The following is a 22,026-nucleotide window of genomic DNA, read 5'->3' on the forward strand; positions in this document are numbered from 1 at the left end:
TAGAGCTTTGGGACATTTCATGATTTTATTCTGCTTTTCGGTGTCCACAGCATTACAGAAAAGATCATGACGTCCCATGTCCTGATGAGGGACCACTGACGTACTCTATAGTTTAATCAACTTTTCGAGCCAAAAAAATGGTCAACTAATAACAATTTCTTTTGAAAAAAAACTTATGTATGCAAGACGTTAGTTAAATGTGTTTTGCTTCCCAGATTCACTTGACAACAGGTCCAAATACACAAGCTTTAAATCATCGTAGCAGATCAAGTTCTGGTAACGTGATGTCTTCTAAATAAAGGATTTAGAAAAGCTCTACAGCAAGTGATCATTAAGCCATGGCCTTTTAAATCTTTTGGCCATGAATGAATACAGTCTCTGTGAAGTACCGGATTTAGGTACAGTGTCCTTTCTTATAGGGCCGGACAAAACAACATCGACTTACTTGCCAACGTCAGTGTTTAACTTAAGGTGACGATTAATACACTACAGTTAAATAGTCCCCTTATATTCAGTCAAAATAATGACCGGAAGAGGAGGCCATGATCTAACAGCTTCGAAACATCTTAGGGCATCTTTAAAGAAAAACGTGACCAATGGCTTCACAAGTCTGCATAAAATACAAAGCAACAGGGGGAACAGTCTGTTTTTCTAAATTCAGGTTAAATCAAATCAGAAATGTCCAATTAAGTGTTATACATTTTAATTCATATTGATACAGATCAAAATCATGTGCACGCATACAATCCACATAGAAACGACATGACAAGATCTTCGTGAACGTAAAAACATTTTGCCTGTGGAGCCGCTGCGAAAACAAGTTCCCAACACTGAGACGGACAGGACCTTTATTCTATAGTCGCAACATATTTATTCATATTTACACATTTATACAAAGACACAAAGAGATGTCCGGGCTGACCTAAATAAATACTGTAAACATGTGCTCTTAAGGAAATGAGCACCAGAACACTCTGTGCTCTATTATGTGGTCTGAATTGAAAAGAAAGAGTGTGTACTGTAATGCATTTATGATTTATTTTCAGCTTAGGGCTAAAATGTACAGAACGTTTCAGCCTAATAAATTACTACATTGTAACAGTGATTCTTAGATGACTGTCAATCATTTTCAGAATAAAAGGAGTGTTTTATAATAGCGTGCCAACTTCATACCCCTTAACTGGCAGATCACTGGAAGAAGAAAACTCATGTCTACTCATTGGGGTGCCGCTATTACACAATCCCTCGAATCGTCCAATCAAATATCGGTGAAGGCATGACAGTTCATGAGATCTTTAACACTATTTCTGCTGCACATGAGCGTGTCCTCACATTATGGGAAGATGGAGAAATCAGCTGCAAGCTCTACAACCCTGCAGATCCAGCAGCAGCAAAACTGCTTGAATTGATTTCTCTTGAACTTTAAAACTTTGTATAAAGTCAGTCGAACTGCACATTATCTCTCTTGGCTTGAGTCCTCAAAGTTTTTTGGCATAAGAGACGTTGGTTGATGCTAAATGCATTTTTGTCACCGGCTGATGTCACGATTGCCCTCCCAACTCTTGCCGGCGCTCTGCTCGGCGGCAGTTGCATTGCTCTGGAAAAAGGGATGTCTCAGGGAAGCAGCGAGTGTGATGCGTTTTGCTGGCTCGTACTCCAGCATGCTCTCTATAAGATCAAAGAGTTGGTGATGCTCTTCCGCTTCAGAAAGAAGATATCTCTGTAAGAAAGAGGTAAAGAAAATGTTTCAACGGCCATGAGCATACCACACCCTCACACATTTACATAAACACCTATTTAGTATTCCCCAGTTCCCTACGAATTTTCTAATAATATGCATCCCGAGCAATCTTGACTCACCCGTAATGGTTTGCAGTTTTCTCTTACGTATCTTCCTGCTGAGGAGTTGTCATCCCAGTCCAGTCGTCCACGATAAAAGTATTTCTGTTTCCTGTGTTAGGGATCATATTTTTGGTATTTTAGCATGAGTAGCATTTTATAATGAATGACATGGAAAATAAAGCTTAAATAAGATGCTTGGACACTTTGCTATGAGTCAAAACAAATTGACCTTGTCTTACGAATCATCCTAGATGGAACAGGGCCCAAAATCCTCTCCATCATGGCTAAATGCTCCCGATTATCATGTGTCTATGAGAAAAATCACAAAAAAATAAGCACCAAACACTAAAGCGTGGATTAATTTAAAAAAGCTATATAACATTTTAATTTGACAATGGATTGCAATATTAACGTTTAAGAAATGTTCAACTATTCTACATATTTTTGCTTTACAGGAAATAATGACATATTCCCATCGGCCTAGATAAAGAGCTGTACTTATGAGTGTGACCACACGTGACTCTCTAATGATCACACAAATGCCAGGTGCTGTGCTTTAATGTGGGTGTGTGGACACCTGTAACCTCTTGACCCGATCTTAAGCTACTTAAACATAAAAATGGCCGTGTAGAGCTGCTGCCTAGATTCCGAAAAGTGGTATGATTCAACAGAAAGCAGTTATAGATGTAGACTTTGTACCTGAAAAAGAGTGAAGCCGAGGTAGTATTCAAAGAGAATGGAGCCAATACTCCACACGTCACACGGCTGACTCCAACCTAGTTCTGAAAGAGAGGGAGAGCAGTTCTGAGAACAGCTTTGAACTAGGAAGTCATCTAGTGGCAATTTCCAGGTAATGCATTATAATACGGTGACTACACAGCACCACAGTCTCTGTATGCAGATTTTGCAAAAACACCAAACAGAAATTGATAGAAAAAGGCATATTGCATTTTACAAACCCTGAACATAGATGAAAACATATAAAGGTAAACATTTGATATAAATTCACCCAAACTCCAAATCAGTCTGAATGTAATCAGCAGAACATCTTGTAACACATTAAGGCTGGGCATCTGCTTGCATGGTAACCTGTCGTACGTTTGTATATTCCCAGCAGTCTGCTGAATGCAGTCACTGCTGTCTCTAGCTGATTCTAATTAAATATCTTGTGGTGGAAAGGAAGAAAGTAGTTTGCTTCGCTTCTACAGTCATTAACTCACTCTTCTCCAATAACATAAGCTGTATTCATGTAAAAATTGAATTGGTCAAGGAAGCACAAACATTCTTACCCAGAATCACTTCTGGTGCTCTGTAGTGTCGGGTAGAGACAATGGTGCTGTGGTGCTCGTGATCAAATGTAGCGCTGCCGAAATCCACCACCCTTACTGCGGTGTTCTTTAAAGTACGCTCATCACGCTTCTAGAGAGAAAGTTCAAGATAAAGAGATAGAGGTCATACACCATATTTGATCTTTTTAATCTAATAATGAAAAGTATACAGATTATGTTAATTTAAAAACTCCAAATATTACGCAATTTACTTGTTGGTTTATATCAAAGCTAATGAAAAACTCATCACCTTCTCCACATTGTACGTGATTGCAAAATCAGAGTTGACAAACAGGATATTTTCTGGTTTCAGGTCTGTGTGTGTCAGCTTGTTCTCATGTAAAACTGAACAGGAGTGAAACATCAAAATTAGCATTTTCAAATAGATTTTGTCTAGCCAGCATGCTGGTCTACATTGAAGATCATCTGTGTGTTAGACTTACATTTGACAGCCAGGCAGATCTGGTAGGCCATGTCTCTCACTTGGCTGATGGGGTAGGGCAGGTAATTGTTTTCTTTGAGGAAATCAAATGTGCTGAGAGCCAGTAGCTCAAAGCTTATACACATATGGCCGTGATAGTCGAACCAGTCAAACATCTGCACACACAAGCTGAGAATGGACAGGGGAGGAGAAAGAGGAAAAACGTATTTTTAAACTTGTATAGTTGTCTTTGAACCATTGTGAGATTATTTTGTGCCTGGAGTCCGTATACTTGAAGATTTAAAAAAACAAAGAGCCTAGGGCTTGACAGTAATTTTGATAACAATATGCATCTCCAAACAATTAATTTCGATAACTGTGATATGATTTTTAAACGCATTGGTAATAGTTCAATATTCATTACATTTCCGGGTCTGAGCCCTCGCTCTGCTCCTCGGCTAATGGTGTTATGGACTGGCACTTCATCGTGCCCCAGTATAAACCTGTAGTTTAAGTGTAACATTGATCATTTTCTCTACCCATTCATTGATTAACCATTAAGAGCCACACGTTTTTAACTCAAACAGAATAAAAATAAAGCGCATGCATAAGGTACGCGCAAGACGGCGCGGCGCAATTTAAATTTTGAGAACAGTATGGCATATTTCATACAGTGTTTTTTTTATGGCTAAGAAACTGAAGCATATTTTTTATGAAAGACACCGAAACTAATTTAAATGGTTCTTAATGTCAACTTATAGGAGAGCATGGCAAATCTTGTATAAAAAGTTTTTACAGCCGTACATAAAACTCAGCGGACGTTAATAAATGAACGTGTCTCTTTTATTCTTATATTTGATACTTACACAAGGTAAGGGCACAGGCCTAAACAAAAACGTATATTCTTATATGTAGCTTTGCACACTGCTGGAATCTAAAATGATCTTGATCGGAATTTTATTTTTCATATCAGATGGCTCTTTTAACTTATATCTTTCATTTTGCTTTTTGTAATATTGTTCATATCGTTATTATATAGCTTCGACCGAAATGAAGGAATTTTTTATTGTAAATTTTGTCCATATCGTCCAGAACTAAAAGAGCCAGGTGCCAACTCACTTGTTATTTTCAGGATCCTTTTCATTGATTCTTTCCAGTACGTTAATTTCCAGCCGTGCTGCTTCTTTGTACTTCTCTACGTTTTTGATGATCTTTAGAGCGACATGAGCTCCACCTCTGTAACAAAGCAAAAACATTTCACAGAATGAGAGGGTCTGTAGAACAGAGTTGGCTAGTACGGTCCATACTATTTATGTATAAAATACAAGGTGTATTTTAACAGCTATGCAAAATGTTTTGGATTGAAGTTTGTACAAAAGCAGTTATGTAATAATGCTGCCGATTGGTTGCTAGGTAACGACACTCACCTGCGATGATCAATACATTGCATCACCCTCCCAAAGGTGCCCTCACCCAAAGTGCTGACAATCTCATCTAAGAGACACACAGAGAGGAAAAGTAGAAAAGGGGAGAGGAGATGCAAAGACAGTATTTAGAAAGTGTATATAATCAAAAATCTAATTCAACGAAAAGCTTTCCTAAAATCTCATTTCTAACTACAGCTATTCATTCAGGTAAACTAAATAAAGATTAAAACACACGCACTCTTTAATTAAACACTGAAACCGTCTGCGCTTCATAAAAAAAGAAACACAGACTCTGCTTTAATGGTAAAGTGATGTACTGTGCTTTAAAAACAAATCGATTTACAAAATGTAACGTTAACTAATTCTAACTACCGTTAACTTTAAGGTGGATTGAAATTTTTCGGCAAATTAAATGCGTTTAATCAAAATGACGCAAGCGCGATACAAGTCTTGTTGCAGTCAAATAAATGCTTCAACAAGAACTTAACTCCGATTTTACATAATAAAAATACTATAAAAAAATATAGTTGGAACCTAGTCAAAAATTTAAGAAAAAAAAAGTAAATCCTCAAGGATACGTCTAAGCATTCCTGCAAATCATCTACACATCAAACAGCCCCCCAACCCCATTGGAAAAAAATAAAAAAAGAGAAATCTACGACATATTCAACATGCTTTCCCCCTTGCCTATTCTGGCAAAAGGGGAGAACATACGGCATCATCACCACGGTCAAGATCATGACCTCCTGCCCTCCCCTGTGTGTGTCTGCTGTGTGCTGGTACTGATAGGGAGAAAGGTTACGATATAGGAGTAGAGGAGTAGTAGTGGCAGTGTGTACATCTCTCTTGTAGGACGTCGCCACTCCGACAGATCAGGTGACCTTCCTCGTCGTCCCTCACACATAGTGCCCGTGTCCCGCTGTCACTCCGCTGCTTTCAGGCCCAGGCCAGGGTCACAGGTCACATCACGACCGCAGAGGGAGGAGGGGAGGTGGGCGGAGCGGGGAGAGTGGAGGGGGCAGCCGTGGCCACGGCGATGAAGACGAGCAGTGTCGTAGTTGTTGTAGGTAGATTTGGTGGTCATTGGGCGAATCGTATGACACCACGTGAGGAGATATATATAACGATAGGGATATAGTGCAAGGGATCAAGTCAAAGAAAAATCATTTTACCCCTCCCTTCTTGCTTTCATTCAAACTCCCCCCTCATTCCTCTGCCTAGCAACACTGACAGAGAGTCACAAAAAGCAACCTGCATCAACATTTACTCATAAGAGCACGAGTAAAGGCATTGACAAATCACACAACCATCAATCCATAACATCTCAAAACAAACAGGTTGCTCTAATGTGTGCAAGCAAATAAAAACAGCTCAAATTTAGAAAATACTATTTATCATTTCTTCTTAATAATCTCAAGACTGTGTGGAAGATGAATAAAGGTGTGTAAAAATACTGTGAGTTAAGTGATAAATATTACAAACACTGATGCTTCATGTAATAGTTATCCATACTAATTAAATGCCATTAATCATAATTAGTATTTATGCCTCTAATTCCTACATCATGATCACACTTTTACGGTTATCACTATTAAAACTGTCAAAACGTAAACTAAAAGAAAACATAAAACAAAGGGAGTTTATACTTACCAACTCCTGGGGCTGTGGAAAAGAAGTGTTATGGAGAAAGAGAAGCAGAAGAGCACAGAGGTGGAGAAAGAAAGAATTGGGGAAGGGAAATAGCAGGCTCGGGTTTTGAAGTACTCACCGAGGAGGATGGGCTATAGGACCTGGTTCTACGCCGCCTTCGTTTGTGCTTACGCCTGCTGCCTTTCCTCCTGTAGGAGTCCTCTTGGTCCCGATCGCGTCCCCGGCGGTAGTCGTAGCTGGGCGAGGCGTCGCGGGAGTAGTAGTTGCGTGGCGTTCCATGCTCCCTGTCCCGTTCCCGGCTGTGGTCCTGTCGACGGTAACTATCGCCATAGTGTCTGTCGTATGGCCTGCGGTCTGAAGAGCGATTGTCGTAGCTGCGAAGAGGAGGAACGCTATTTATACAACATGTTTACGGAGTCACAGATAAAGTCATTTTGGTCCCAGAGAAGGAGATAATAACTTTGAAAGTTAAAATACAGCACTTGCAAATTACAAACAAAGGCATTGATATGCATTACAAGTTTTGTCAGTTCCAAATTTTGCATCATTGAGGTTCTCCAAAAATGAAACCTACCTCCTGGATCGTGCATAGCCACCATCCAGCCTGTGTCCCCTCCCTCTCCTCTCATGTTCACTGCTAGAAGAGAATGAGGGCGAGCGACGGTTTCGAGGTTTTCTCCCTCGCTCTCTGTCTCGGTCCCGCTCCCGATATCGATCCTGGTAGCTGCTGTGGCTGGCCCTCTCAGAGGACGGGAACCGTCGGGAGTGCGGCATCTGATCATGAATAAGACATCACATAGATATTAAAAAACCTGAAGCTACTTCACATTGTACCCTTTTCTAAAGAACGTCATACAGTTCTTCTAAAAATAAGATATTTCTATTATAAAAAGCAGACATGGCCGCATTTTCATGAGCCGCTGCAATTGAAGCCATTAAACATTAAATATTTGAGAAACCATGCATAAAACTCGCAGGTAGACCCATCAAAACTCACTTTGATAAAAATCTCAAGATGCCTTCACAAACCACAAGAGTTTGAAATTTATACTTTAAGAATTTATATCCAAATTTAGCAAAAATAAATAAACAGAGATGTCTTATGCTCTTATATGCACTATCAGTTATTGGCAGTTGACTTCTGTTCTTATTATGAATGTGTATTATTAAAGGGATAGTTTATCCAAAAATGAAAAATCTGTCATAATTTACTCACCCTCATGTTGTTTCAAACCTGTATAAATTTCTTTGTTGCGTTGAACACAGAGAAAGATATTTGGAAGAATGTTGGCAATTTTCAGTTCGTGGACATCATCCACTACCATAGTACAAAAAATACAGGTATGTTAATACAAGAGCGCTAGTAAATGATGACAGCATTTTCATTTTTGGGTGAACTAACTGTTATCCCTTTAACCAGGACTCGCTTGTGCGACATATAGGTAGAATAATAAGACTGTGTATTAGACAGAGCTGCGTGTTTGTGTGAAGTGCGTTTGTCATGGCTGTGCTTTTTTGTGTGTGTCAGTATTCAATGGCAGACCGCACACAGTCCATGTAACTTTAACTACGTTAAATGTGGACGTTGAATCTTGTTATTAAATATCATCTTGCGGTTTTGCGAGTCCGATTAATTATGTGCCCAGTTTAACATTCAACACGAGTGATGGTCAATTTTCTCTATCTGCGTCTGCACTGTATGAGGATATGAACATACATGAACTTCATCTCCAGAGTTGCTCAAGTTTATTTTATGAGCGTTTTACTGTTTGCGTGAAGCTGCCACAAAACACACACAAACTCAAGCATCTTCCCGGAGACTCGTCAAAATAAAAGTCCCGTTAAATTGAAAACTCAGACAAAAAATTTAATGTACTATGGTATTTGGTATTGAAAATTGTAGTGCCGTTGTAAAGTTCAAAAACACTATAGTATCTAAGAATTTTACAGGAGTTTACTATAGTAAATAAATACTATGGTATACAACAGTCATTTATGTGAACAAATATACCAATTTTTGCATTGCAAAAAAGGAAAAATCTTTAATTTATCCATCTGTATGTAACAATGTCTTTTATGCTACTACTGCTACCAAACTTAAACCTCTCTAGCACCAGTGCTATTTGCAAAAAAGTAACTTACAGCCTTAACACTAATAAAGGCAATGCTTGCTTTTGTTATATAGGAGTCATGGAGAGTAACATTAGGCCTATAACCAAATTCAGGCGGCCAAAGCGGACACACTTTAAAATACTTAGAAGCAAACTAGACCAATTTAAATCCGAAACTATACATATAATATGGTTCATAGAATCATATTGATTATATTATTTTTTTGTCTTTGGACAAGTTTTTTTTTTTTACTCCGACAAGTGAATGACAAATTTAACCATATGCCAATGCTTGATGTCAAGCCCTGCTTTAATGATGGGACAATGAAGTTACATGGGCAGGGCCATACATTAAAGAATATAAAATTATTTTATGGTACACATTTTATTGTCAATTTTGTATCGTGTGGCATTCTCCATATGATATTACAATAATACACTCAGTTACTAAGTTTTGAAAAGTGTTTACTTTTAAAGGTGCGAGTTATTGTGGTTATTAACGTATAAATAGATGCACTAGATAATGCGCATTTCTAAGAAGGGATAAACATCGATAGGAATGCATTACAGCCACTTTAAAGACACCGTTGACGCCTTCTTTACGTTACTATCATATCAAGTTTTATGTCATTCGAGACAATTTCTATTTTTAGTTGCCAAACTGCAGATTCACACGAAACAAAAACATCTCCATTACCTCGAATTTACTTACAGCGATTACTAATACTAGATTTGTATTGTAAGTTATTCGTCCACGACCCTCCAGTTGTTGTTATTGTTTTTTTAACCATCAACCCTCTGGACAACGTAACGTCAGGAACGTCATATGGGGGTGACTGAAAAGTTTAAAACGTGGGTAACGTCGACAAATTACACGTAACTTAATCGTACATTTTTTTATAAAATAGTTGAAAGAAAATCGTCTCATATTTTGCTAGCCGACTAGCTGCTCGACGGCCATTTTGAGATCTTCAAACCTCCAACGGGCCATTTCGGAAACACTCGTTTTTTGGGGGGTAATTCGGTTGAGATTGGGTCAGAATATAAAACAGAAAGAATAATATCGTGTAATCACCGTTTTTGCAGCCAGCCCTGTCCGTTTATCCCAAAGAAAATCCGTGTTGGCGCTTCGGCTTCCAATCTCAACTCAGATGCTGAAAAAAACACTTCCGGTCCCTCCTCCCGCGCTTCTTTATATGTGCGCGTGCCGTTCACTTTCCAACATCATCACAAAGCCCCAAGTTTTCGCCAAAAATTAAGGGTCATAAATTATAGGAAGAGTTTGGTTTTCCAATTTTTCAAAAATCATGTTTTTATTGTGCAGTTCATTTTATATCAATCAAACTGCAGTTGTTTTGATTTAAGCCTTAATAAATAAATAAATACAGCTCACTAACACAATAAAAAGACGGAGTTGTCTCATTTTGGAACCAAACTCTTCGTGTAAACATATAAATTACTTAGTGTTAAATTAAGTCATAATTACATTTATTATTTGCTAGAATTATCTTGCTTGTTTTATAAACACCATGCTGTTTTTTCTGTTTTCCTCCTGTAAAGCTGCTATGGAACAATCCACATTGCGAAAAGCGATTTATAAATAAAATTGAATAAAAGGAATGAGGTAAAATAGGATATCAAATAAGTTTATATTAACACGCATAACAAATACCTATATAACGATGTTGAGGAATATTTAAAAAATACCTAACTTTCTTAAAAATAATTGCAATATTTATATTTATTATGCTTACCAATTTTTCATTGTAATTCTTTTTATAGTCATTGGATGTCAAGTTCACACCCCCATCCCCATGTTTGACTGAACAAATGATGCAAAAGATAATTTTTATTCATTTTGATATTCAAACATTTTATTTACACCTGATATATAAACAGAACATTAAGAATAATAAAAACAAACAAAAATAAAACAACAAACTAATTCTTATTGAAGGAGTCTTATTATTGGGATGCTCTTTTAGCCTCCAATGTCCATTTCAGACAGTAGGCGTCTGACAACATTATCATCTCAAAAAAGACATGTAGTGTTTGATGTTAAGATCAAAGATCAGAGCAGCCGTCCTGTGCACCGTGATGAACCACAGCAGCAGAGCAGAACCTTGCCTTCCACGCTGCCCACCTCATAGTTATAATCCCACGTCAACTCCGTGCCAGCTTTGATGCGCCTGGTAAATGGGCATGACATTGAATCGGTTTAACATCACTGATTTTAGGTATGAAAAATCTTTTCAACAGAATAAGTGGGTATGAATGTAGGCACTGACTTGTTGGCAAAGAACGCAACCCAGGGGAACCGGAGGTCATGTGTGTCCACAAAAACATTCTGGACAAACAAATTGGGACTGCAGCTATGCTGTTGAGAGAGGAGAACATGACATAATAGGTTATTTAAATTCAAACAACGCTGTAGGGATGTCTATAATCACTTCCTTTAGAGTTTGGCTAACATTGATGAAACGCCCAAGGTTGCCCTCCTGTCTGGCGTCGATGATGTAGCACATCTCCTCCCCGTCGAACAGTCTGCGTGTGTTGTTGCCAGGTTGTCCTCTCTTAGTTTTCACATTCCGTGGATCGTTTTTTTCTAGTGCTTTCACTCTTCTCTCAAACGACTTGATGGCGAAGCAACGTTTAGGGCCCGAGTCCTTTTGTCCTGAGAAAGAGCAAATTAAAGATCTGATGAAACCCCAAAGAGGAAGACTTTAGGTGAATAAGTGACAATCATCTCTTTTGGTTAGTAAGTGCAGTCGCATTCTTTTGTGTACCTTCAGACTTTTCCTTTGGTTTATGCGTTAGCTTTCTCTCACGAACAGCCTTGTTGCAGACTGAATATGAAAAGAGGGGATGCAAGGAAACACAACAGATGCAAAGTTATGGTTATGGTCCATAATCGATCAACAAACAGCCAAGAGCAACTACTGTATGATCTTTCAAAACTAACAAATTACATGTTGTTGTCTTTTGTTTGTGTTGTTGTTTTTTCTGAGGACACTTAGTAGACACAGTAGTCTTACTACTTGAAAATTCTGTCTAATTGAAAATCAAAATCCTTTCATTATTTACTCACACTCAGATTGTTCCAAGCCTGTATAAATATCTTTGTTATGCTGAACATAAAGATAGATATTTGGAAGAATGTCAGATCCCATGCCTCATTTACTGGCATTGTTTTCAGCATTACAAAGAAATTTATTCAGGTTTGGGACAATTGACTAAAAGATGACCGAATTTTAATTTTGGGTGAAGTATCCCTTTAAGAACTAATATGTTGATCAAAGCCTAGACCATTATTGAGAAGACAAGTATGCAGTTCAAATCATGGGCTGCGTCCAAATACCCTCACTTGCGGTCTTGGCCAATTGAGAGCATATGCACGTGACAGGAAGGAAGAGCGCAAGTGTGTCCAATGTCTTAAAAATGTTTAAGGGTCTGGTGAGATGTTGCAGAATGCTTTCCAGTATATGTTATACTACCACTTATATGGTTATAACTTTATTTATTCTATGTTTGACTAACATGTTTTTTTTTGTTATATATTTGCACTTGTTAAGTGTGTCCCATCGGGTTAGAAATACTTAATGCTCACCTTGGATCTTCACGCCCACTAGAACACTTGGGTAAAAAACAGGAAATATATCACGAAAGTAGTCTAGTGGTCAAATGCAAAGACGGCAGATGGGGGTATTTGGACGCATCCTTGTTACGTTAAAAACAGAGCTGGTATTTGAGGGGGTAGTTCACCCCAGAATTTGAATTTGTTATTCGCCCTCATGTCGTTCAAAACATTTGCACACAAAACAAGATATTTTGAGAAATGTATAGGTGTTTTTTGTCCGTACAATGGAAATCAATTGCGGGTCAGTGGTGTTTGGTTACCAATAATCTTGAATCCTCTTGAATGTTTTGCAGACGAAAAAGTCTCAATAAAATGATATCAATTCTTTCAAATATGAAGCACATTAAGTTTAATTCATTGTAGAAGTATGAGAATTGAGATGACTAAAATCACTTGCTGTTCTCTCTGTCTTACCATCCATCTTTTCTTGCTCATTTCCCAGCTCCATAGGTTCTTCTTTATCTAAAAACAATAGAACAAAAAATACTTTAAAAAGCCTTTAATTGACAGCTAATTTCTGCATATTGAGTGTTTGAAACGTGGTGGGGCGATTCACATTTCGCATCTAAAACCGTGAGCCGCACTACTTTTACATCCGGTGCGCGTGTGCATCATTCCGAGTTTAAATATATTTATCTCGATATCTAGAAAAACCGGTACTGTCCCTATTTGCGCCTGCTGTGTGATTACATTTAAAATAACGAACTTACGCGCGCAAAAGACGCGAAATATCAATTGCCCCTTGGAAGACGTCATCATTTTTGTCATTTTGTTTGGACCCAACATACCTTCCCCACTGCTAGAGTCCTCTTTAAAGAGAGTATTTTTACACAATGGCCCCGTTTTCATGGTACTGTTCTTCTTGCTGCTTTCGTTCTCTGTGTCCGAGCAGTGCGCCTCACTTTCATAACCCTCCTTCAGTTTCTCCACCCCCTCAATGAAGTCAAGATTGGCCAGGTACTCATTACCAGACACCATGTCATCTTCATTCACTTTATCTTCCGTCACGATTTTACCTGTGAGGTGATTGAAAGACTATCAAAAATATATATTTTCATATATTTTCCACACACACGAACGCAAGTTTGCTCACCAGTAAAAACGCATACGAAGGTTCCTTTGGCCACATCATCTTTGCAGCGGATGCCCCATCCTTTGTGTTGAGTCATGAAGAGCTCCAGCCGCAGCTGCAGGCCATGCTGAACCAGCCTGCTGCTGCAGATTCTGGGGTCGCAGCGGCAGAGAGGGTTACATTCATACACCCTTTAAAGATGGAGAGACCATTTACATTTTTATATTTAGCTGGGGTGCAGTAAACATGGTAGTGCTTAACAATAAAAGATGAATCGTTGTTATAGTTCAACTAAACTCACTTTATCATGCACACAAGTGTAACAGTGTGTGGAAAACTGTGAGGACATTCCAGTTGCATACATATATACATATGCTGCACAATATACATGCGAGAGAGAGAGCGAGAGAGAGAGAGATAGAGAGAGAGAGAGAGAGCGTTTCTTACCCGGTTGGCAAGGCGGTTTGTAATCTCTTATACGTGTATCCAGCTGTAACATCTACAGGACCGTCGCTGCATAAGGACGTAGCGTCAATGGTCAACCGATGACATGAACACTTTGTCCTTTCACAAACATAAAGACAGACATTTAATGATGAGGTTGTAAAGGAACATTCCGGTTACAATACAAGTCGCTCAAAAACTGTATATGACTCTTTCTTCTGTGGAACACAACAGAAGATAAATTGAGAAATGTCTGAGTGGTTTTGTGTCCATACAATGGATGTAATTTGGGCCAATGTTGTTTGGTTACCAACATTCTTCAAAATATCTTCGGTTGTGTTTTTCAAGTTAAGAATGATAGGGTGAGCAAATAAATAAAAAATATTTGTGGGTGAACTACCCCTTTAATCTGTATTTCCCTTGTATAAGTGCACATGTAAATGTTCATAATATACAAAAAGACTAATAAGAGCACCTGTCCCGGCAGCCATCCGTACAGTCACATCCAGTCATGAAATCTAAGCTTGTATTGACGGAGACACCCGGAGCCAGAATTCTGTCTCTGGTGTATTTGACTCTAGGAGCAGGTGTCTGGTCCACCTCATTAATGCAGGGCAGCGGGAGAACCTCCCTTCCCTCCGATATGTCCGGCAGGTACAGGTAAGGTTGGCTGGTTGATGTGGAAGGGGGTCGGGCGCGATTCACAAGGACGAATGGGTCCATACAGAACATTTCCAAGAAGAGAAAGTCGCAACGCGTTTCAAACAAGTAATTTTGCACTTCCTGCATGTCGCACAAGCTCCGCCCACACGGCGACCGATAGAAAATGTGGAAAAACACCTGATGAGAGCAAAAAAAAGACCAACGTTGAGACAATTTACAGTACAGTGTACTTGAGTGGTGCATTTTATTAGTTTTTTTTTAACTTTTGTATTTGTGTGTCATGCTCTGTACCAAAACTTTACCAAATCTATTTAAACATTTATGTTAATTAAAATATAATAAAATATTGGCCTAAATATTATTTTAATAAGTTAAAGTCGAGGCACAACATTTTTTCAACTGAAAATAACTAAAAACTAACCTAAAGCTGAAATATAAATAATTTAAACTTATATACCGCTAATGAATCAAACTAAAATGAAAATAACTTAAATATAAAAATAAAAGTTACGATTTTAATAAAACTAAAACAAAACTATAACAACTCAAATAATGTGCGGCTCTCTTAAACACATGACTCAAAATTTTAAACTCAACTCACATTTCCATCAAGACGACGGCGAGCAGTCATCCGACGAAAGTTAAAAAGCAATGGAATCTGAAGTGGATTTTCTCCACGGAGCATGTCAACTTGTTTCGGTCTCATCCCATTCAGACATGCTGGACAACAGCGATGAAACAGGTTTGTAACCTTTCCCTGGTTTTTCTCTGACACATAGTCTTCTACCTCATCATCTGCTGGTCGCTTTGCATTTCTGGAATACAGAATAGGAAAAAGGTACGTGAAAAGATACAGGTATGTAAATGATCACGCAGCCAACTATTCTACTAAACACAAGAAAATCTCAGTAAAACTCAAAATCTGATTTATATTCATAACTCACCTCAACTCCGGGTTACTGACTGCTACAGCGGATTTGACCGTTTGTATAGAAGCTGGTGGGACGGACAAGGGCATGGCCAGCTTTTCCAGCACCACCTTTGGCTGGAATGCAGCCAACTTGGCTTTTTCAAGGCTAATAGCAGATGCTCTGGTGATTGTGGTTGCAGTTTGTTGTGTCACACGTGAGGGAGACACACCCGACGTTGTGTTTTGAGGGCTCTGAGATGGTGTTTTAGCGACTGCGTTATCCGTTTGTTGTGTCGCAGGTGTGGGAGACACAGCAGGCGTGTTATTCTGAGGACTCGGAGATGGTGATTTGGAGACGGGGGTACCACCAGTTTGTCGTGTTACATGTGTAGAAGACGCAGGTGACGTATCGGTGTTTTGAGGGCTCGGAGATGGTTTTGTGGTGGTGGTGGTGGTGGATGTGACATCAGATTGTCGAGGTGCATGTGATGAAGCAGAAGACGCTGAGGTATTGTTTCCTGTGTGAGAAACAGAGAATATGAGTAAAAGCGCCACCAAATTCGCAAAACCAGAAACATATGGAAGTGGACTACCAGTGGACCCTTGCTGTTTCTGTTGAGCCAGACGCTTTTTGATATTAACAATGTGTTCCAACTTGTCCGAGCCTTTATACACCCACTCTTTGTGTTTGTCACTCTAAAAAAGAAAAACATTTGTTAAAACAAAATGACGGCTGCACCATCCAACAGGAAAATCAGGCTTATAATAATGATATAAATATAATAATTATTATAGAAGGGACGTTATCATTATTCAGGTCTCATCCCATTGTGTTACGATCTGGTTAAAAAATGATATAAGGTACACAGTCTACGCAAGAGCCAGTATCACCTTATAGCTAATCTGGACCAGGCTTCCATCCAACTGGTGAACCGAGCAAGACTCAAACTTGCCATTACGTTTCGCCTTTGTGTCTTGACCAATCCGAAGCACGACAGCAATGGGGTTGGGATAGACACTGAGATATTCCTTCACCTGCGTCCGGCATGTCTCATCCTCAATGTCTTTCCAAACATGTTTGACTACAAAAACATAACATTTTCAATTTGATCAATTCTTCATTGTTACTTTAGGTCTAAATATAAATCTGTTGCCATTATAAGGCACAATCCTGATATCCTATGCCATTGTTGTTATTCATCTAGCTAACAAAGGTACTGCTTACTATTTTTACATGATCTAAAATAGCTTTTCAAACTTGAAGTTTTCATAAATGATACTGTCACTGTCTTCATGTAAACTACAAAAACGCATTTTTGGGAAAACGGTGGCGTTATGCCCACACGTATTAAGTGTTTTTTTACAAAGTGACATCACCAACTACTGGCCTGGAATGCATAATACAGTGTGAACGGGGATCGTCTTTACAACATTGTCTGCCATACACAACAAAACTTTACATAAACACTTTTCTATTTTGGGTCATCATTGTCGATTAAATATATATATAATAACTGTTAGAAGTTAGAAGAAATAGCTTACAAATCCTTCAAATATACATGAAAGAAATACATGCGTGTTAGCGAATGTTTTTTCTTACTCTGTTTGCAGACAAGATGCAGGTCTGGTAGAGCCAAATATTTTGCCTGGCCATAGTCATAAAACACCAAAAACCTGATAAAAATATTCAGGAAAACATTAGGAAAAAAAACAGTAGACACCTACAAAGGATCGAATCTACAACAAGATTTCACACCGCAAAAACTTTTGGGAGACTTATTCCATTAATATGAACTCACCTCATACGATTCCTGCGATCTGGAAGTTCAACCAGCACAGCGGCATCGAAATGCATCTTCTCTTGCTCATCTTTGAAGCTGACCACAACCCGACAGCCAATAAATAGATCCTTCAGCAGGGGAGGCTTTAGAAAGGCCACGTGATGAGCCGGAATCAGACACTTCTTATCATTCTTAAACTCTATCTTATACCTGTGGCCATTCTCTTGAAAGAAAAACAAAAAGATGAGGCAGGTTAAATTACTGATGCTGCGCAAAGACGCATATTATTATAATCCTTTTAGAGGGATAGTTGATCCCAAAAATTAAAATTCTGTCATGAATTACCCCTCAAGTTGTTCCAAAACCTGTACAAATTTCTTTGTTCTGATAAACACGAAGAAAGATATTTGAAAGAATTTTCGAAATGGGGACATCATTGTCTACCATAGTAGAAAAAAATTCAATGGTAGTCAACGGTGCCCCAGAACTGTTAGCTTGCCTAAATTCCTCAAAATATCTATTCCTCAATCAATGATGCAATATTTTCTCCTACTATGGTAGTAAATGATGTCCCCGTTTCGAACATTCTTTCAAATATCATGTCCCAGAACTGTCAGTAGCTAACTATTTTCCAAATATATTTCTTTAAATTCATCATTTATACAGGTTTGGAACAATTTGAGAGCGAGTAAATGATTTTCATATTTTCAAGGTAATTTTTCATTTTTGGGTGACATCCAAACGGACCTCCTTGAACCAAACGGACCTCCTTGAACCAAATTCTTGATACGAACAACACTATTAAAACTGTTCATAAGTTTTACCTTCCGTTTTGGTTTCCACCACTTTTCCTCGATACCACATATTGCTTTTCACCTTTGCTAACACAACCGTGTCGACCTGTAGTTCCACCTCTTTAGGTAACTCTGGAAAGATGCCGGACGAGGCCGTGGAAACTGGGAAGACCGATAGAGGATAAATTACTTTCATTTGGAAATATGTGACCCAATTTCTCGAAATTGAGATTTTTACATAATCTGAAAGCAGAAAAATAAAGCTTTCTACCAATGTATGGGTTGTTACTTTATGACAATAAATCCATACAATGTATTTTTGGCTTTTACCTAAAATGTTACTGTGCTACTTAAGACTGGTTTTGTGATCAAGGGTGACTTATGTGAATTATTGAGTTTGACAAAGACAGCCATGAAAATTAATGACACCAAAGACAAGACACAGTACGAAACGCAACCCTTAATGAAAGAAAGTCAAGCTTACTTTGTTTTGCATCTGAGGGTTTGGCAGAGGAGGCAGGTGGAGCCGCGGCGGGAGCAGCAGTGGAAGCGGGAGCAGCAGCGGCGGGAGCTGTGAAAGGCTTTGTGATTCTTAAAGATGGGCTGGTCACCTTGCTTGTGTTTTTCTTAGCTTTACTTTTAGATGATTTTGAGGGAGGTTGATAAGAGTCATCACTGTGTGCAGCGCTGTCAGGATCTTCTGTGTCATCCGATTCGTCATTTTTGGATGATTTTGAGGGAGGGTGATACGAGTCATCACTGCTTGCAGGGCTGCACGGCTCCTCTGCGTCATCTGATTCGTCGAGACGTGAAGATGGTCGAGTCGTTTCTTTCCGTGAGCTGGGAGTGTTTGAAGAAGCAGTTGATGAAGATCTCAGCCTAGATTTGGCTTTTTCTGAGGGCTCGGGGGATTTAGAAGAATGCCTTTGTTCAGTTGCCGCCTTGTCCGCAGATGTCGACTCATCAGGGGAAATAGCGTTGTCTAGCTCGGAGTTCCTCGGCGAAGACATTCCAGAAGTTTTGTCTGGTGCGGAATTACAATCTGGAATAGTTTCGGGTTGTTCTAAATCGCTTGCTAGCGAAGACGTTTCAGAAGTTATTCCTGTTAATTGAGGTTTGGTTTTAATGCGATCTGGACCATGACTGGGAATCGTTTCGGGTTGTTCGCTTTTTAATATTGTAAATGAAGGTTCAGTCTTTAGTGTTGATATGGAATCTGAGTTATGCTTCACAATCGTTTCAGGAAGAGACATTTCTGAAGACACTGGCGTAGATTGAGGTTCAATCTTAACTGATGCTCTGTTTGCTTCAAAGTCACTTGAAAGCGATGAAATTTTTGAAATCACCGGCATGAAATCATGTTCAGATTTAATTGCGTTCATAGAACTGCTCGAAGGAAAAAAATTGTCTGGAGTCACTTCCATCAGTTCAGGTTCGGTTTTAATTGATGCTATGGATGGATAGGTAGTTTTATGATCCTTACAGTTGTTCTGAAGTGAAGATGTTTCACATGGAGGTTCAGTCTTGATCTTCGATGTGAACTCTGTATTATGAGTCCCGATAGTTTCAGGTTCTTCTGGACTGTTGGAAAGCAAGAAAGGAGTCGTTGCCATCCATAAAGATTCCGTTTTAATTATTGCATAAGAGTTGTCAGTCCTCGGTTGTTGATTCATTGGGGAAGAACATTGAGCAGATTTCGGAGATTCAGAAGAGCTGGTCTCGGGAGTCAAGGTTGACGAAGGTCTAATGGAGATGTCTAATGATGACTCGGTTCTTCCGCAAGATGTTTTGGTCACCATCTCCACTAAATCCTGCACTAGTTTGGAGGATCTCTCCATGGCCACAGTCACCTTTTCAAGCTGAAAGAAAAAGTGAAAGTAAGCACATAGTGATATATGTTTTATAGTTTTTAAGGTGTTATCCTTACCATCGGCTCCAAGGATTCTTTAGTAGCTGCAAGTGTGAGAGAGAAAAATTAAGCTCTAAATTGTAATTGATAAAAATTGATAGCATGTTTTTCTTTGTTCTTACCATCCAGATCAACGACAACAAGGTCATTATCATTATCACAGGCCCTCTTTTTCTCTCCAGTGTCCTCATCGTCTGTGATCTGAATGACATCCCGTGGTTCTCTGAATCCTCCTTCTTCCTCCGAGTCCTCATCTCGGTACTCTAGTCCCAGCATCCCATAAAGACCTTTCATCACCGACTCGCACTCAAGGACAGATCTGACATAAATGGCACGAAAAACTGTTTAACGAATGTTATATAAAAGTATTTAAATATACACACAAGCACATCTACATACTGTTCTTATCGTGTAACTGTAATAGTAATGTAACGTACACTGATTCTCAACCTTACAAATCTGCAACAAGTTGTCTTGAGTTTGTCTTCGAAAAACCCATTAACTATCCAAAAATATAAAGCGGGCTTTCCTGTGGCTCAGTGGTTAGAGCAAGGTCGGATTGCACATACTTAGAAACCAATGTATGATATGAAATTAAAAGCGTCTACCAAATGCATGAAATGTAAACAATAAAAAAGAACAAATTCACAAAAATATAAAGCTTCACTTTGACTGACTCACTCGTAGGCATTGCTGTACATCAGTCTTGTATAGCTGGCCTCTCCTTCCTTCTGTTTGACCCATTCCTCCACCTGCGCCAGCTGCTCATGTCTCTGCATCAGCTGAGGGTTTCTCTCCACCTCTGCTTGGATCCAGCGCTGGAGCTCTTCCTTCGTCATCCTCATGATGTTCTCCTCATCCATTTTACCGCTCATTGCGTTCCTGTTGAAGCGACATCATGAAAAAGGTTCATCCGTATGTGGGATTTTCATACAGTTGATATCCCAGTGTTACTAAATCTAGGAATTTATAAGTGGATCTTTCAGATCATTACTGTGAATGTTATGAACACAGGATGGGGTTTACAAGATGTCAGTGTTCAAACCACAACACACATGACTGACAGATCACACAAGAACTGTTACCATGATAACGGGATGCAACAAATACTTATAAATAACAACTTCTACATAACTTCTGACATATATCACCAAAGCACAATACAAGGACCGTTTGATACACTAACGTTACCTTAAAATTAAACCAAGACAATCGCATCCAGTGAACTACAATCCCGCTCCCTAATCTTTGTCAATGTGTTGCTAAGGTATCTATGACACGTTAGAAACGCTCACAGGCTCAGAGACGCTAAGCAGAGCTGCATATGTTATGTTATGGCGCAGCCTTCGCTTGCCGCAAACCCTTGTTTGTATTTCGACAAAGTAAAAGTCCCCCTGACGTGCGGTAAAGGTGTAGTGCGCAATTTCCGAAGTATCATCTAAAACAAACAAATAACATATAAATGGGCTAAAAACACACAAGCTCCACAACGCTACGATCGTTCATATGTGGCTGCTGTAGAACCAACAAAAGACATTCTGATTGGTCCAGGGCACGTTGACGCGGGACGATAAGCGCCACCCATAATGTTCATTCCCTCCAAACAGTATTTGCATGTTTTATGGGGATTTTAGGAAATATTTAATAAGGACATCATTGTTTTAAACTGTACAAAAAGTATCTTCTGTCGACAAACATTCTGTCGCATGTTTCAACTAGCTAAAGTCTCTACCATTAGTTTATTAATATTATAACATTATAAACAAAAAGTATAACTATATTTAATACCTTATGAAATATTATATATACAAAGAGTTTGTATCCAAAATGAGTTAGCTAAAATCATATTTTTTATTATGTTATCATGTTTTTATTGTGTTAGTTAGATGTATTTTATTTTTATTTTAAAACAATGCAACTGGAGTTTGATTTATATTAATTGTTATACATTATAAAAAACATGATTATGTCATTTTGGAAATAAATTAAATAAAAAATAAGAAAGTAGTTTAGAAATAAACTTCATATATTAAATTA

The 22,026-nt window shown here is 38.7% G+C and overlaps 2 protein-coding genes across 4 annotated transcripts; both read right to left on the reverse strand.

Moving 5' to 3' along the window:
- Positions 1-686: 686 nt before the first annotated feature.
- On the reverse strand, positions 687-10,013 carry clk2a (CDC-like kinase 2a). Of its 3 annotated transcripts, XM_056740913.1 has the most exons (14): positions 9,855-9,981; positions 7,885-7,986; positions 7,243-7,442; positions 6,787-7,042; positions 5,858-5,948; positions 5,019-5,085; positions 4,711-4,827; positions 3,614-3,780; positions 3,421-3,515; positions 3,132-3,261; positions 2,542-2,624; positions 2,072-2,151; positions 1,861-1,951; positions 687-1,720 (listed from the first exon to the last, which is right to left on the reverse strand). In XM_056740913.1, the coding sequence occupies exons 2-14, from the start codon at positions 7,888-7,890 to the stop codon at positions 1,529-1,531; spliced, it is 1,575 nt and encodes a 524-aa protein (XP_056596891.1). In that variant the 5' UTR covers positions 7,891-7,986; positions 9,855-9,981; the 3' UTR covers positions 687-1,528. The 3 variants fall into 3 exon arrangements, with proteins under 3 accessions (XP_056596891.1, XP_056596893.1, XP_056596894.1); XM_056740915.1 differs by lacking the exon at positions 7,885-7,986 and having other exon boundaries at positions 9,855-10,013; XM_056740916.1 differs by lacking the exons at positions 5,858-5,948; positions 7,243-7,442; positions 7,885-7,986; positions 9,855-9,981 and having other exon boundaries at positions 6,787-6,925.
- Positions 10,014-10,610: 597 nt separating this feature from the next.
- Positions 10,611-21,670, reverse strand: setdb1a (SET domain bifurcated histone lysine methyltransferase 1a). The gene is made up of 21 exons (XM_056740912.1): positions 21,181-21,670; positions 20,671-20,871; positions 20,112-20,308; positions 20,008-20,033; positions 18,565-19,939; positions 18,111-18,242; positions 17,305-17,509; positions 17,106-17,179; positions 16,397-16,587; positions 16,099-16,201; positions 15,540-16,023; positions 15,197-15,410; positions 14,408-14,772; positions 13,936-14,052; positions 13,510-13,679; positions 13,205-13,432; positions 12,831-12,878; positions 11,566-11,625; positions 11,251-11,453; positions 11,068-11,156; positions 10,611-10,968 (listed from the first exon to the last, which is right to left on the reverse strand). Exons 2-21 carry the CDS (start codon positions 20,862-20,864, stop codon positions 10,851-10,853), a joined length of 4,593 nt encoding a protein of 1,530 aa, XP_056596890.1. The 5' UTR covers positions 20,865-20,871; positions 21,181-21,670; the 3' UTR covers positions 10,611-10,850.
- Positions 21,671-22,026: the final 356 nt, after the last annotated feature.

This window comes from Triplophysa dalaica, chromosome 25, assembly GCF_015846415.1.
Source record: "Triplophysa dalaica isolate WHDGS20190420 chromosome 25, ASM1584641v1, whole genome shotgun sequence".
NCBI classification, from domain to species: domain Eukaryota; kingdom Metazoa; phylum Chordata; class Actinopteri; order Cypriniformes; family Nemacheilidae; genus Triplophysa; species Triplophysa dalaica.